The sequence below is a fragment of the Bos javanicus genome, chromosome 11, assembly GCF_032452875.1.
Source record: "Bos javanicus breed banteng chromosome 11, ARS-OSU_banteng_1.0, whole genome shotgun sequence".
Classification (NCBI taxonomy): Eukaryota; Metazoa; Chordata; class Mammalia; order Artiodactyla; family Bovidae; genus Bos; species Bos javanicus.
The window spans coordinates 61,234,686-61,252,731 of record NC_083878.1 but is presented as its reverse complement, the minus strand read 5'-3'; the positions used below and the strand labels follow the sequence as shown (position 1 = coordinate 61,252,731).

The following is an 18,046-nucleotide window of genomic DNA, read 5'->3' as shown; positions in this document are numbered from 1 at the left end:
CACAGGCACCATTCTGCACAGTTTTGCATAGACAGATATGGAGGTAAAGAACTTCATATAAGGGGGCCTTTATGTATAAAAACTGAAAAGCATGTTTGTTTTGTGGTTTGAATTTGCTGCTAGGATCAATCAGAGACTGCTGTATGCAACTCTGACTTCGGTATAACCTGGGCTTCTTACAGTTTCTGCAAATTGTAAGTACTCAGAAATGTACAAGTATAAAACCTGGGTCTCTATAAGAGCATTCGAGAAAGATGTAATAATATGAGTGAAGGCTTGAGTCACTTGGCTGAGCCTTTAGATATGAATAATGTTTCCACTTTCAGAGATGGAGTAAGTGGACAGTGTTTCATTGCTAATCACTGGAGTTCAACTAATCAGGCTTTCTGAGGGAGCCCTTCTCATGGCTGTGTGGGCGCAGGAGGGCCTAGAGGAGCTATCCCACATTGAAGGTCAGGAAGGGTGGTGGTGAGGAGATACCCCTCGTCCAAGGTAAAGAACAATGGCCGCGCTTTGTTGGAGGAGCCGTGAAGAGATACCCCACGCTCAAGGTAAGAGAAACCCAAGTAAGACGGTAGGTGTTGCAAGAGGGCATCAGAGGGCAAACACACTGAAACCATAATCACAGAAAACTAGTCAATCTAATCACACTAGGACCACAGCCTTGTCTAACTCAATGAAACTAAGCCATGCCCGTGGGGCAACCCAAGATGGCCGGGTCATGGTGGAGAGATCTGACAGAATGTGGTCCACTGAAGAAGGGAATGGCAAACCACTTCAGTATTCTTGCCTTGAGAACCCCATGAACAGTATGAAAAGGCAAAATGATAGGATACTGAAAGAGGTACTCCCCAGATCAGTAGGTGCCCAATATGCTACTGGAGATCAGTGGAGAAATAACTCCAGAAAGAATGAAGGGATGGAGCCAAGCAAAAAGAATACCCAGCTGTGGATGTGACTGGTGATAGAAGCAAGGATGTGACTAGTGATAGAAGCAAGGTCCAATGCTATAAAGAGCAATATTGCATAGGAACCTGTAATGTCAGGTCCATGAATCAAGGCAAATTGGAAGTGGTCAAACAAGAGATGGTAAGAGTGAATGTTGACATTCTAGGAATCAGCGAACTAAAATGGACTGGAATGGGTGAATTTAACTCAGATGACCATTATCTACCACTGCGGGAAGGAATCCCTCAGAAGAAATGGAGTGGCCATCATGGTCAACAAAAGAGTCTGAAATGCAGTACTTGGATGCAATCTCAGAAACAACAGAATGATCTCTGTTTCTGTCCAAGGCAAACCATTCAATATCACAGTAATCCAAGTCGATGCCCCAACCAGTAATGCTAAAGAAGCTGAAGTTGAACGGTTCTATAAAGACCTACAACACCTTTTAGAACTAATACCCAAAAAAGATATCCTTTTCATTATAGGGGACTGGAATGCAAAAGTAGGAAGTCAAGAAACACCTGGAGTAACAGGCAAGTTTGGCCTTGGAATACGGAATGAAGCAGGGCAAAGACTAATAGAGTTTTGCCAAGAAAATGCACTGGTCATAACAAACACCCTCTTCCAACAACACAAGAGAAGACTCTATACATGGACATCACCAGATGGTCAACACCGAAATCAGACTGATTATATTCTTTGCAGCCAAAGATGGAGAAGCTCTATACAGTCAGCAAAAACAAGACCAGGAGCTGACTGTGGATCAGACCATGAACTCCTTATTGCCAAATTCAGACTGAAATTGAAGAAAATAGGGAAAACCACTAGACCATTCAGGTATGACCTAAATCAAATCCCTTATGATTATACAGTGGAAGTGAGAAATAGATTTAAGGGTCTAGATCTGATAGACAGAGTGCCTGATGAACTATGGAATGAGGTTCGGGACATTATACAGGAGACAGGGATCAAGACCATCCCCATGGAAAAGAAATGCAGAAAAGAAAAATGGCTGTCTGGGGAGGACTTACAAATAGCTGTGAAAAGAAGAGAAGCGAAAAGCAAAGGAGAAAAGGAAAGATATAAACATCTGAATGCAGAGTTCCAAAGAACAGCAAGAAGAGATAAGAAAGCCTTCTTCAGCGATCAATGCAAAGAAATAGAGGAAAACAACAGAATGGGAAAGACTAGGGATCTCTTAAAGAAAATCCGAGATACCAAAGTAACATTTCATGCAAAGATTAGCTCGATAAAGGACAGAAATGATATGGACCTAACAGAAGCAGAAGATATTAAGAAGAGATGGCAAGAATACACAGAAGAACTGTACAAAAAAGATCTTCACGACCCAGATAATCACGATGGTGTGATCACTGACCTAGAGCCAGACATCCTAGAATGTGAAGTCAAGTGGGCCTTAGAAAGCATCACTACGAACAAAGCTAGTGGAGGTGATGGAATTCCAGTTGAGCTTTTCCAAATCCTGAAAGATGATGCTGTGAAAGTGCTGCACTCAATATGCCAGCAAATTTGGAAAACTCAGCAGTGGCCACAGGACTGGAAAAGGTCAGTTTGCATTCCAGTCCCAAAGAAAGGCAATGCCAAAGAATGCTCAAACTACCGCACAATTGCACTCATCTCACATGCTAGTAAAGTAATGCTCAAAATTCTGCAAGTCAGGCTTCAGCAATATGTGAACCGTGAACTTCCAGATGTTCAAGGTGGTTTTAGAAAAGGCAGAGGAACCAGAGACCAAATTGCCAACATCCACTGGATCATTGGAAAAGCAAGAGAGTTCCAGAAAAACACTTATTTCTGCTTTATTGACTATGCCAAAGCCTTTGACTGTGTGGATCACAATGAACTGTGGAAAATTCTGAAAGAGATGGGAATACCAGAACACCTGATCTGCCTCTTGAGAAATTTGTATGCAGGTCAGGAAGCAACAGTTAGAACTGGACATGGAACAACAGACTGGTTGCAAATAGGAAAAGGAGTACGTCAAGGCTATATATTGTCACCCTGCTTATTTAACTTATATGCAGAGCACATCATGAGAAACGCTGGACTGGAAGAAACACAAGCTGGAATCAAGATTGCCGGGAGAAATATCAATAACCTCAGATACGCAGATGATACCACCCTTATGGCAGAAAGTGAAGAGGACCTAAAAAGCCTCTTGATGAAGGTGAAAGTGGAGAGTGAAAAAGTTGGCTTAAAGCTCAACATTCACAAAACGAAGATCATGGCATCCGGTCCCATCACTTCATGGGAAATAGATGGGGAAACAGTGGAAACAGTGTCAAACATTATTTTTCTGGGTTCCAAAATCACTACAGATGGTGACTGCAGCCATGATATTAAAAGGCACTTACTCCTTGGAAGGAAAGTTATGACCAACCTAGATAGCATATTCAAAAGCAGAGACATTACTTTGACAACAAAGGTCCGTCTAGTCAAGGCTATGGTTTTTCCTGTGGTCATGTATGGATGTGAGAGTTGGACTGTGAAGAAGGCTGAGCGCCGAAGAATTGATGCATTTGAACTGTGGTGTTGGAGAAGACTCTTGAGAGTCCCTTGGACTGCAAGGAGATCCAACCAGTCCATTCTGAAGGAGATCAGCCCTGGGATTTCTTTGGAAGGAATGATGCTGAAGCTGAAACTCCAGTACTTTGGCCACCTCATGCGAAGAGTTGACTCACTGGAAAAGACTCTGATGCTGGGAGGCATTGGGGGCAGGAGGAGAAGGGGACGACAGAGGATGAGATGGCTGGATGGCATCACTGACTTGATGGTCGTGAGTCTGAGTGAACTCCGGGAGTTGGTGATGGACAGGGAGGCCTGGCGTGCTGCGATTCATGAGGTCGCAAAGAGTCGGACACGACTGAGCGACTGATCTGATCTGATCTTCTCCACATGATCAGACTTATTTCACCATCCAATGTGTGGGGGCGGATGGCGGGGGGGGGAGCTTCTCCACGTTATCATAAGTGCAAGTTGAATTTTTAAAAATTCTTTATCATTGACAATTAACTATTTATATTGTGATTTTTATGGAATTAGGTGTACAGTGCTTAGTAAAATACCTTTGTGCTGTATTTGGCAACAAGGTCATTTATGTACCTAAGCTCTTATTATCTGACTCGCATTTTACACTAAGTTGCATGAATCATATCTAGGAGTTCAGAGTTATATACTTATTAACTTAAATTCAGTCAGTAAATGGTGATCAGCCACCATTGAGCCTAATTTATCATTTTATCTTATTGGATGCTTGTGTTTTAAATGTCAGGTTACTTCCCTAAACATTGGTCTTTTTTACCAAGTTGGCTTAAAAAGTGTCATAGTTTTCTCAATTTCCAAATGCAGAAATCAATGGTCTGGAGTGAGGAGTTCATATAGATTTATGACACTGGGGGAATCTTAACTGTCTTTAGGTGGGTAGTTTGAATTTTATTTACAATATAAGTATAGGCTTATTATCTGTTTAAATTCTGGTCTTGGCTTTTTTTCCATAAATTTTCTTAAAAATAAGTAGTTTCAGGTTACAGGTGGAGGAAAGTACTCATCTGGCTGAGCACTCATTCTATGACAGTGATTAGCCTCTGCAGTCAAATGCTACTGAGTGCAGTTTAGCACTTTGTTATCCAAAACAAAATATAAATATTTGGTATAAATATTCTTTTATTATTCAACTGAATTTTGAGTCTGTTTTCTTTTCCCAAAAGCTTTATTTGAAATATTGCTTCCTTTTCAATTTAAAAATATAGTAAATAATTGGCCAAGAAGCATATTGTTTTAGGCATCAAAACACTAATTTTAGTATATATATTTTTATATAAAACACACTGTCCTGCTTTCCTAAACAGAACATTGTATACGAAGCATAATAAGACTTTTTCATGTTGACTCAAGGTTGTCAAATGGTCATTATTTTACCAAGCTTTAATACTGCAAACAAAGTCTTCAGGAACTACTTGGATATGCACACACATAAACGCACATACACACACACAAACAAGTCTATTCCTATAATAAGCTCCATGCCACTGTTCTTTTTCAGCTATCATTTATCATTTTTGATTATCATCAATATGCCATTGATTCTAATCTTCTTTATCTCACACATAACTGCAGTTAGTAGTTTTCAATTTCTTACCTTTTTTTTTTTGGCAATGGTTCATTTTTTTTCCCCCAAATGAAATCTTACATAAATATACAAAATAAAAAGAATTTCCAAAGTGCTATGGAAATGGAACAGAAGACCAAGTTTTCTATTATTAAGCCTCTATACCTGGTTACCACTGCACAACACTAAGGTATCTGATGGAACCCCAGGCCACCACGAAGCTAATACTGCTGGTCAAACCTGAGAGTAACTTTCTCTATTTTGAGGGATGAATTTGGGGGGGAAATGTCATCTAGTATCTTGTACAAAAGGCAACAATAAAAAAAGATCCATGATCTCATTACTCAATAGCCTCTCAGTATAACAAACAAAAAGAGAAAAAAAAAAATTTTATAAAATTCAAATATTTAAACAACATAGAAAGGGAAAAAAGGAAAAGAAATGCCTCCTTCAACCTTGTGCATACCCACCATCCCCTCAAGATCTTTCTCCTTGAAGTTACTTGTGAGTCCTTCCAAACTGTATAGGAGCATGCATGTCTGTCTACATGTGTATATGTGTGTGAATAAAGCCTTTTAAATAAAACTTTATACATACAAAAGTTACCATACTATACAGTTATGCACTTTGTTTTTTTCTCATTTAATAATAATATCAGCAATCTTTTTTAAAATTAATCTTTCATAGTTGTGTTTCACACAGTTGAGTTATCCAAATTAACTTCCAGATCAGCAGGTTACTGTGAATACAACTGATTGTGTGTCTGAACACGATGAGGCATTTTCCAAGCAAAGCATGGTGGTAAAATGCTCAGTTTTCCCCATAAAGATAATTTATTCCACAATATGTCTACAACAGAACACCACCCTCAAAATAACATAAAAAATAGCTATATTATACTTCACTACAATAGAATTCAATCACCGTGAGTAACAATATTTCTATGGAAAAATGTATTTAGAGTTCTAACTTGGAACTGGAAATACCTCTCTACAGGTAGAAAGGCACAATGGGAAACGTGGGTTTTAGACTCAAAAAACCTGAATTTTAATCCTGGCACTGTCAATACTAGCTTTATCACTTTGAGCAAGTTACTTAACTAAGGTTCAGTTTCTCAGTGTAAAAAGGAAATAATGGTATTTATTTCTCAGGTTGTTTTGTCGATCAAATGAAGTTATAGAACATTGCCTGGCATACAACAGGGTACCATTAAATTCCTTTCTATTCACCTATGAAGAGATTTGGAGAAGGCAATGGCACCCCACTCCAGGACTCTTGCCTGGAGAATCCCATGGATGGAGGAGCCTGATAGGCTACAATCCATGGAGTCACTAACAGTCGGACACGACTGAGCAACTTCACTTTCACTTCACTTTAATGCACTGGAGAAGGAAATGGCAACCCACTCCAGTGTTCTTGCCTGGAGAATCCCAGGGACAGAGGAGCCTGTTGGGCTGCCGTCTATGGGGTCGCACAGAGTCGGACACGACTGATGCGACTTAGCAGCAGCAGCATGAAGAAATTAGGATTTTGTGATTAGCTTCAAACTTCAATGGCCTACAGAAGGGGGACAGGGAGACAGAGTAGGCAACAGAATAGAGATTCAGGGAAACAGGACATTTGTAGGTATTCTTGATGGTTAGAATGGATAAAGAATCTAAACATTAGCTTTTTGATTTTGACCAATGCCTCAATTGCCACCTTTATTTTTGCTCTCACGGGTATAGGAATTGACCATCTCTTTTGCTTTATATTTCTATTCTCTACTGCCTTCATTTATAGACTCCACTCCCAACTTCCCTAGCCAATAGCAAGACAGAATTTAGTCCTAGTTTCTCCTCCTGAAGTTACACACAGTTAAACACACCTGATATAAAAACACACACCTGGAGACTGACTTACAGAATGGCAGAGTGAGGACCTCAGTGAACTCACTTCCCCTCAAACAACGAAAATAAAAGCAAACAAACTATTTCAGAACTCTGGCATTTAATGAAAGGCACAGAATGAACTATAAAATACAACAGGAACTACTGAAATTTGATGCCCTTGAGAAAAGCAGCAGCCCAGGCATCTGAGATGGAATATGGTCCAGAGAGCACGTAATTAATGAATATGCCAGTTCCAATCCTGTCTGTTGGCTGGGGGACCTGTGACCTTTATCCTTCTGAGTTCAAGTTCATCTCTTTTCCCCCCTAACTACCTGTGAGAATTAAATAATATCATATGGTAACAACAACAACACACTCATGAGTACTGTCGTGAGTTATTTACCTTAAAAGACTTGCTAAATCCAACATCTCTACCTTTCAAATGAAAGATATACTATTTGCAGTCAAACCATTTAGAAGCTTTAGACTTTGTTCTAAGACTGCGCTTTACCTTTCCATGAAGTTATTATCCATTAACATTTCTAAAAAAGAATGACAATAAGGCCACAATTGTAATCTGACATAAATCAAAGGGACAATATTGAAATTCTTCAGCAGAGTATTTCTCTGCACTGGGTGTCAATCTTTCTGGTAACATTTCTCAAAAAGATGATTTCTGTTCTTTCCTCTATATTAGAGTAACCTGTCTATCATGACTAGCTACTTTAGAGTATATCCTTTTTTCAAAGCACCAACGCTACAATTATACTGCCTTTCTCCCTCTGACTTCAAAACAGCATTTAAAAAGCAAATCTTAACCCAGACAATCCAATCTATAACGTACTATAAATTTATAGACTTCCAAATGTATATACTATGTTGCAGTATAATGGATTTACTTATATTTTTTTATACCATCAAAATATTAATAGCTAACCATAACTGTTCTTAATTTGAAAACAAACAAACATTAATATACGTTTTAATAAGATTAAACTCCTACCTTAGGAGAAGTGGCGAGATCTCTTCCTGCAGAAACACCTGTGTTTTCATTTACTCCTCCTGTCTTTGGTGAGATGGCTGGTGGGGCTGGGGCTTTTCTTTTTACTCTCCTTTCAATTTCCAGTTCTTGAACTGGACTTAGCAAATTGTTTGGAGGAGGAGTCAGTTTAGGTTCATAAAAAGGATTTGATCTAAATGAAAAGGATTTACTGTTAATCTTTATAAAAATAGTTTATTCCCAACTAAAATACTGTAATACCTTTATTTATAAAACTAGAACATACTGAAAATCATAAGGAAAAACCGAAACCAATGATAACTTACAATTTGGAAATAGGCACAATTAATCTTTTGTTTTGTAAATCATTAACAATAAAATCTTCCCTTTTAAGAAGTATTTTAAAATCTTTAAAATACAAAGTCACACTCAGCTCGCTATATACAGACCCTTGGGAAAATGTTTGTAATGAAAGTAAATCCTATGTATTCTCCACATCCACAGAAAAGGAAATAAGATGAGGAAACATTTATTTTTTAATGCTCCTCTCACCAAACCTTTTTTCCCTTGCATTTCATCTCTTCCTCTGTGTTAAAATTCACTTGTTAGGTACTATCCTTTAGAAGTTCATTCAGTGAAGCTCTTTTAATAGCAAATTCTCCCAGGCACTGAAAATGTCTTTATTTCAGTCTCATACTTAAATGATAGTTTAGCTGGGTAGTTTATTCTAGTTGTTAGTTAATTCACCTCAGTGCTTTGAAATAGTAGCCCACTGTTGGCTTGCTGCTAAGTCACTTCAGTCACGTCTGACTCTGTGGACCCCATAGATGGCAGCCCACCAGGCTCCCCCATCCCTGGGATTCTCTAGGCAAGAATACTGGAGTGAGTTGCCATTTCCTTCTCCAATGCATAAAAGTGAAAAGTCAAAGGGAAGTCACTCAGTCGTGTCGGACTCTCAGCAACCCCATGGACTGCAGCCTACCAGGCTCCTCTGTCCATGGGATTTTCCAGGCAAGAGTACTGAAGTAGGGTGTCATTGCTTTGTCCACTGTTGGCTTAGTACTGTTCTTTTGTAATTTATCTCGTTTCTGGTTGTTGTTAAGGTCTCCTTATGTCTGGTTTTGAGCAATCTTACTACAACATGTCTAAATGTGTACTTCTTTTAATTTATCTGGCTTCAGACTCCTTGAATTTTCCTGAGTCTGGAGACTCACGTGTTTCAGTAGTTCTGAAAAATCATCAGCCATTATGCCTTTGATAGCCTCTTTGTTATTTTCTCTATTCTTTTCACTAGAAAATCGTTATCAAATTATGTTGAATTACCTCTTTCCTACATATTTTTACAAATTTTTATATCTCCTGTGTTACATTCTGAATAACTCCTTCACATTCTTCGCAAGATCCAGTTAACCTTTTCTCGTTTCATTGTGTCTAATTTAATGTTTGATTCTCTATGAATTTTAATTTCATAAGCATATTTCTTTATATGGCTTGTGTATAATACCTTAGGTACAGAGATTTGAGTCATTAATCATTTATACATATTTGTTTTATAGTCTCTATCTGATAAATCTATCATTTGAATTCCTTGCATTTATAATACTGGTCTTGACTCTTCTCTTAGTAAACTATTTCCTTGTGTATTTCGTAATTCTAGATTGTGAGTTCAGGACTTGTTGAGGAAATCTTGTGTAGTCTGAGCTAGGACTGCCTCTGTTCAGTGTTTCATGCTTGCATTTGCCAAGTAGTTTAGGAGCTACTTTGTTTCTTATTTTCTTGGCTTGGTGGGGGGATCCCAGACTATCCTGCCAACATAACATCAAATGCACATGAGGGTAGGTTTATGCTTATAACTTTCTAGAGAAGTTTTCTTTTTTTCTTTACCTAGAGTTTAGGTCCAGACAGAAAATCTTCCCTTCCTGCTAACTCTCTTTATGAGTAGATATTTACCCAGTTGAAAGAAGTGAAAAGAAAGTGAAAGTCGCTCAGTCATGTGTGACTTTTTGCGACTCCATGGACTGTAGGCCACTAGGCTCCTCTGTCTATCGAACTCTTCAGGCAAGAATATAGGAGTGGATTGCCATTCCCTTCTCCAGGAGATCTTCCCGATCCAGGGGTTGAAGCCAGGTCTCTTGCATTTAAGGCGGTTTCTTTACCATTTGGGGCTTCCCTGATAGCTCAGTTGGTAAAGAATTTGCCTGCAATGCTGGAGACTCTGGTTCGATTCCTGGGGTGGGAAGATCCACTGCAAGAAGGGACAGGTTATCTACTCCAGTATTCTTGGGCTTCCCTTGTGGCTCAGCTGGTAAACAATCCGCCTGTGATATACGAGACCTGGGTTCAGTCCCTGGGTTGGGAAGATCTCCTGGAGAAGGTAAAGGCTACCCACTCCAGTATTCTGGCCTGGAGAATTCCATGGACTGTATAGTCCATGGGGTTGCAAAGAGTCAGACACAACTGAGCAAATTTCACATCCTTTACCACTTGAGCCACCAGGAAAGCTAGTCAGTCATCCATAAACACAAGTATCTGGTATATACAATGATTATTCTTCCTATTCCGATTATAATATTACTATTATAATAAAAGTAATAAACTTATATTTTGGTTATTTTTATTAGTTTGTTGCAATTTTTTTTTTTTTTTTGGCAATACCATTCTGTTCCCAAGAGTTCAATATCTTGTATGCACAGTAACAATAGCATTTCTGAGTCTACAAGGCTAAGACACAAACCACCTAAACATAATAAGTATACCAAGGGAACTCCATCTAGTTATATAAGGTCTGTACTGGTAATAGCCTTCTGTATTCAATTATGTACATTCTTTTAACTGCAACAGAAGTAGATTCATTTAAAACCAATAACCAAGTATCTACATCTCTGCCTAACAACAGTCAGCTCTCATGAGACTCTGGGTACCAAGTAATCTAAACCAGAGAGGTGAAATAAACCATACTTGTATGTCACTCTCACTCTGCACTAGTTGCAACAGTTAGTGTCATGAGACTCCTTCTCATTGAGCTGGAGATATAGCCTCAGAATCTCTCTTACCTCTGCTCAGGCCTTACCAAGTTATTTATCAAACATTAAAAGTAGTTCAAAGGGAGGTAAAAATAAAGAAATGGGATTAAAAAGAATTTAACTCCAAAAATTAGAAAATGAAAAAAAGTCTCCCCTCTCCCCCTCAAAACTTACTCTTTGCTATCTGATGTTAAATGTTTCAGTACTGAACAAACCCACTTCAATCTAAGTGAATTAATTGACATGTGAACTATTTGGGTGATATTTTTAAAAATAATTCCTGATTACATCTCTCTATAATTTCCACAGAAGTCCGTAACACGGTAGCTGCCACAATAATCATTATTAATTTGCCATATAAGTATGATTAGTTTTAAGAAAAATTTTGAGGATTTAAGGATCAGTTCATCTCAGTCACTCAGTCATGTCCGACTCTTTGTGACCCCATGGGCTGCAGCACACCAGGCCTCCCTGTCCATCACCAACTCCCAGAGATTACCCAAATTCATGTCCATTGAGTCGGTGATGCCATCCAACCATTTCATCCTCTGTCATCCCCTTCTCATCCTGCCTTCAATCTTTGCCAGCATCAGTGTCTTTTCAAATGAGTCGGCTCTTTGCATCAGGTGGCCAAAGTATTGGAGTTTCAGCTTCAACATCAGTCCTTCCAATGAACACCCAGGACTGATCTCCTTTTAAGATGGACTGGTTGGATCTCCTTGCAGACCAAGGGACTCTGAAGAGTCTTCTCCAACACCACAGTTCAAAAGCATCAATTCTTTGGCGCTCAGCTTTCTTTATAGTCCAACTCTCACATCCATGCCTGACTACCGGAAAAACCATAGCCTTGACTAGATGGACATCTGTTGATAAAGTAATGTCTCTGCTTTTTAATATCTTTTCTAGGTTGGTCATAACTTTCCTTCCAAGGAGTAAGCGTCTTTTAATTTCATGGCTGTAGTCACCATCTGCAGTGATTTTGGAGCCCCCCAAAATAAAGTCTGTCACTGTTTCCACTCTTTCCCCATCTATTTGCCATGATGTGATAGGCCCAGATGCCACGATCTTACTTTTCTGAATGCTGAGGTTTAAGCCAACTTTTCACTCTCCTCTTTCACTCTTATCAAGAAGATCTTCAGTTTTTCTTCACTTTCTGCCATAAGGGTGGTGTCATCTGCATATCTGAGGTTACTGAAATTTCTCCAGGCCATCTTGATTCCAGCTTGTGCTTCATCCAGCCCAGCGTTTCTCATGATGTACTCTGCATATAAGTTAAATAAGCAGGGTGACAATATATAGCCTTGACATACTCCTTTCCCTATTTAGAACCAGTCTGTTGTTCCATGTCCAGTTCTAACTTGCTTCCTGACCTGCATACAGGTTTCTCAGGAGGCAGGTCAGCTGGTCTAGTATTCCCATCTCTTTAAGGATTTTCCACAGTTTGTTGTGATCCACACAGTCAAAGGCTTTGGCATAGTCAATAAAGTAGAAATAGATGTTTTTCTGTAACTCTCTAGCCTTCCGATGATTGCCTTCCGCCTGCCAGCAGATGTTGGCAATTTGATCTCTGGTTCCTCTGCCTTTTCTAAAACCAGCTTGAACATCTGGAAGTTCACAGTTCATGTATTGCTGAAGCCTGGCTTGGAGAATTTTGAGCATTACTTTACTAGCGTGTGAGATGAGTGCAATTGTGCAGTAGTTTGAGCATTCTTTGGCATTGCCTTTCTTTGGGATTGGAATAAAAACTGACCTTTTCCAGTCCTGTGGCCACCACTGAGTTTTCCAAACTTGTTGGCGTATTGAGGTCAGCACTTTCACAGCATCATCTTTTAGGATTTGGAATAGCTCAACTGGAATTCCATCACCTCCACTAGTTTTGTTCGTGTGATGCTTCCTAAGGCCCACTTGACATCACATTCCAGGATGTCTGGCTCTAGGTGAGTGATCACACCATCGTGATTACCTGGGTCGTGAAGATCTTTTTTGTATAGTTCTTCTGTGTATTCTTGCTACCTCTTTTTAATATCTTCTGCTTCTGTTAGGTCCATACCATTTCTGTTCTTGATCCCTCTCTCCTGTACAACGTCATGAACCTCCATCCATAGTTCATCAGACACTCTTGTCTATCAGATCTTGCCCCTTAAATCTGTTACTCACTTCCATTCTATAATCGTTAGGGATTTGACTTAGGTCATACCTGAATGGTCTAGTGGTTTTCCCCACTTTCTTCAATTTCAGTCTGAATTTGGCAATAAGGAGTTCATGATCTGAGCTACAGTCAGCTCCCAGTCTTGTTTTTGCTCACTGTTTAGAGTTTCTCTATCTTTGGCTGCAAAGAATATAGTCAATCTGATTTTGTTGTTGGCCATCTGGTGATGTCCATGTGTAGAGTCTTCTCTTGTGTTGTTGGAAGAGGGTGTTTGTTATGACCAGTGTGTTCTCTTGCCAAAACTCTATTATCCTTTGCCCTGCTTCATTCTGTACTCCTAGGCCAAATTTTCCTGTTACTCCAGGTGTTTCTTGACTTCCCAGTTTTGCATTCCAGTCTCCTATAATGAAAAGGACATCTTTTTTGGGTGTTAGTTCTAAAAAGTCTTGTAGGTCTTCATAGAACTGTCAACTTCAGCTTCTTCAGTGTTACTGGTCGCGGCATAGCTGGGATTACCGTGATATTGAATGAGTTGCCTTGGAAACCAACAGAGATCATTCTGTCGTTTTTGAGATTGCATCCAAGTACTGCATTTCAGACTCTTGTTGACTATGATGGCTACTCCATTTCTTCTAAGGGATTCTTGCCCACAGTAGTAGATATATAGTGGTCATCTGTGTTCAATTTACCCATTCCAATCCATTTTAGCTTGCTGATTCTTGAAATGTCAACGTTCACTCTTTCCATGTCCTGTTTGACCACTTCCAATTTGCCTTGATTCACAGATTTAACATTCCAGGTTCCTATGCACTATTGCTCTTCACAGCATCAGATGTTGCTTCTATCACCAGTTATTGCTTTTGCTTTGGCTCCATCTCTTCATTATTTCTGGATTTATTTCTCCACTGATCTCCAATAGTATACTGGGCACATTGCAAAGGATTTGTACTTAACAGAAGAAAATGACAAAATGCCTTAAGACAGGCAATTTTTCAGTGTGTTTTATATAACTGAATTTACAATATTGAGTTGCATTCAACTTTTATTTAACTTATTTAGTATTACACAGATATCTAGAACTATCCTTTTTCTTCACATCTCTCCGCCTCCCTCTAACCACTTGAATTTTGGTATACTTTGTATTTAGACAAATGTTTTTCTGCATTGATAAATATGATCATGTAATTCTTATTCTTTAGTTTATCAACATGGTAGATTATACTGATTAATTTTCAAATATTAAAACAGCCTGGTATTCCTGAGATAAACTTTACCTATTCATGGTGTATAATTCATTTTGTTGAATTATGTCTGACAATATTCTGTTAAGGAACATTCATGAGGGATACTGGTCTGTAGTTTTATTTTTTTGTGTCCTGTTGTTGTCTGGTTTTGGTATCAAGGTAATACTAATTTCGTAAAGGAATTGGAAAGTGTCTCCTCATCTATTTTCTGAAAGAGACTGTGCAGAATTGGTAATTATTATTCTTTAAATGTTTCATAGAATTCTCCTGCGAAAAGAAAGTCTGGAAATTTCTTTTTGGAGAGCTTTAAAATTATAAGTGAAGTAAAGTGAAGTTGCTCAGTCGTGTCCGACTCTTTGCGACCCCATGGACTGTAGCCCACCAGGCTCCTCTGTCCATGGGATTTTCCAGGCAATAGTACTGGAGTGGATTGCCATTTCCTTCTCCAGGTTAAAATTATAAACTGAATTTTAAAAATCATTTTTATGGCTATTGAGCTTATATATTTCATATTGGCTGAGTTACAGTTGTCTTTCTTGAGAAAGTGGCCCATTTCATTGAAGTTGTCAAATTTATGTGTGTAAACTTTCTTTTGTGGTATTCTCTTGTTATCTTTGTGTGTCTGCAGGGTCTGTAGTGATATCCCTGGTTGCATTTCTGGTATTGGTAATTTGTATCCTCTCTTTTTTCTTTATCGGTTCTGCTACAAGTTATGCTATGATCAATTTTATCAATCTTTTCAAAGAACTACTGCTTTGTGACATTGATTTTTTTTTCCCTCTGTTGCTTTTCTGTTTTCAGTTGCATTGATTTCTGCTCTTTATTTCCTTTCTTCTGATTGCTTTGTGTATTTGCTCTTCTTTTTCTAGGTTCTTGATGTGGCTGCAAAGAGCCGGACGCAACTGAGCCCACACAAATTTTTCCCTCCTTGGTAATGACAAAAATTACATAATTTCGGAGAGTGTTTTGCCTATGTTCTCCTCTAGGAGTTTTATAAAGGGATGGTACAGGGAGGGAGGAGGGAGGAGGGAGGAGGGTTCAGGATGGGGAACACGTGTATACTTGTGGCTGATTCATGTCGATATATGGCAAAACCAATATTGCAAAATTAAAAAATAAAATTAAAAAATTACATAATTTCTAATAAGTACATTTAAAAATACTTGAACAGCATTTTTAGTAAGGAAAAATTATTAAAGGAATTAGCATAATTTCCACATTCTGTTAATCAACTCTGATCTGAATCATCTATTTCAAGGCATCTCATATCACTATGAATAAACAAGAATTATTTTTATTCTTGTACTGTTCAAAAGTAATACATTAGTAGTATCATTAATTCATTGTGAATTAAAAACTCAGTTATATTAAGTGGAAAATTGGACAGAGTAACTTTAAATGATATTATTCATTTTTAAAAAAACATAAGAAAAAGTATTACAGAAAGAAGAACTAAAGTTGATTAGAAATAGGGTTAGCAAACACAGTGAACAAAGTGTGGAGTGAAACTTATACTCTCTTCCTCTCATTTTGAAAGTTTATATTTTTTTGAGAAAACAATTCAACAGTATTAAAATAAGTGTGTGGCTTTTCTGATTAAACTTCAATGACAACTTCCCTTGAGAAATCGATGTACACCCACACCAATGATTTCATGTTGGACCTCAAAAGTTCATCTCATAAATGCTTTGAAAAATATTATTGCTCTATCACTTCTCAGTTTTCCTACATAACTGCAAGGGCTGAACTAACCCCCAACATGAGAAAACTGAGAAAACCATACAGTTGATAAGTGTAAAGGACAACTGTTAAAGCCACTTAAGTATGCATACATTCTCTTGGAGCTGACAGGTACGCTGAATTTCTGAAGACTGTTTTACACATCACAGAACTCAGCACTATTTGTTTGTGATAGTTTTATGTCAGAAGACACAGGAAGAGTTTGGTAATGGAAGATGAGTCATACAGGCATCTTGATGAAAAGTCATAAGCTTATTATTGAAGTAAGAACAACTTCTGGAAGATTTTTGCCACTTAATTTGGACCTATGAACTTCTGGAGACAAGGATGAGAAATACCAGGTAAGTAATTAACACAGAGTTCTTCCTGAACATTAGTAGCTGACAAGCAACCTTTGAGATTTATGGATAATGTTCCTACAAAAAAAGCTGAGTGTTTGTAGGCTCCTCTGGTAACCTCAGATGATTGAGCAATTCAGAATGTTCTTTACTCATGGGAAACTTGTAAAGGCTGTGACTTTCATGTAGAAAAAGAATGGTCAAAAGGAAACACCTAGTCATTCTGATTTTAGTTTTTATTAAGGCATTTTAAAAGTTTAAGCAAACATTAAATGTCTCTTTAATTTGTTAATAGGAGAGAGCAGGGTGTGTGTACATTGTGTAATATTCATGCATCTTGGAGTGACTGAATGTTTGTCTTTAAAGTTTGCATTTACATTCAAATACTCTAGGTGTGTGGTTATTACTCAGCACCTACACCACCCATGAGAAATTTTATTTTGATCACACATTAGCCATTTCAAAGAAAACAAATACAACAACTTCAGCTAGAGCCAACTTTTTCAACTCCTGTATAGTTATTATTTAGTATTGAGATCTCAACCTGGGTTTTGAATCAGATGATTGTCATGACATAATTCCTGTTCTTATAGGAGGTTAGAACTATTTTTTAGTTTTATCAAAACCTAGCTATGCCCATGGAAGCATGTAGCACATGTGAGAGTTATTACCCATGTGCTGTAAAATGAGCAAAGGTTGAGAAATGCAGTTCCAGGGCAACAGAAAACAAGTCAACTACCTTCTTCTTTCAAATAAGTCTTACAAATATTTAAACTTGGTTATTATAGTTCCCTTAAACCACTTCTTTACTAAGTCAAACAGTCCCTATGTCCTCAGTCACTGCTCATTTGATGTGGTTTCTGGAGATTTTAATGACTGTTCACTCTACTCTGTTAATGCTTTGAATCATCAATGCCCCTTGTAAAGTGCAGCACCTAGAAGCAAAGTAATGCTCAAAATGGGAGTTGACCAATGTACAGGAGAGGGATGACATTTCTTACTGCACAAAGCAAATGCTCCCAATTTTTGTACATCAAAGGAGCCTTTTTATTATTCTCCTCTCAACCCATATATCCCATATTTTGAAAAAATTTCCTACTACACTGCATTTTGAAAGAAATAACTATTTTTCTTAAGGTCTAAATAACATCAGTACAATGCAATTCAGTATTTCCAAGGAAAACAAAGACCCATATAGCCACTGTAAGCAAATATCATTATTATTTAGCTTTTAAAAAATGTAAAATATTCTGTAGATCTCCCCTGTTTCACATCAATTATTTTCATCAAACAAACCTAAAGCCCAAGAAATCTAGGCTAGGAATCACTCATGTGACAGACTATTTCCGTTAATAAAATTAAATATTGCTGTGGGTTTTTGTTTTTTTTTAACAGCTTTATTTAGGTATGATTGATATACATGGCACATATTTAAAAAGTATAACTTGATGAGTTTTTTATATATGCACATAAGCGTGAAACCATCAGCACGATCAAGACTACAAACATTTCCAATTCTCCAAAAGTTTCCTTGCATCCCTTTTAATCCATCCATCCCTCCCTCCACCTCCAGTCTCAGGCAACTATGGGTCTACTTTCTCTCA

At 38.1% G+C, this 18,046-nt stretch overlaps 1 protein-coding gene across 9 annotated transcripts in view; it reads right to left on the bottom strand.

Moving 5' to 3' along the window:
• The window catches only part of EHBP1 (EH domain binding protein 1), a 386,656-nt gene that overhangs the window by 161,617 nt on the left and 206,993 nt on the right, over positions 1–18,046 (bottom strand). For all 9 annotated transcript variants that reach the window (XM_061432759.1, XM_061432760.1, XM_061432765.1 and 6 more), the window contains one exon: positions 7,952–8,141. In XM_061432759.1, the coding sequence (XP_061288743.1) occupies positions 7,952–8,141 (190 nt within the window). The remainder of the gene's footprint in view (positions 1–7,951; positions 8,142–18,046) is intronic.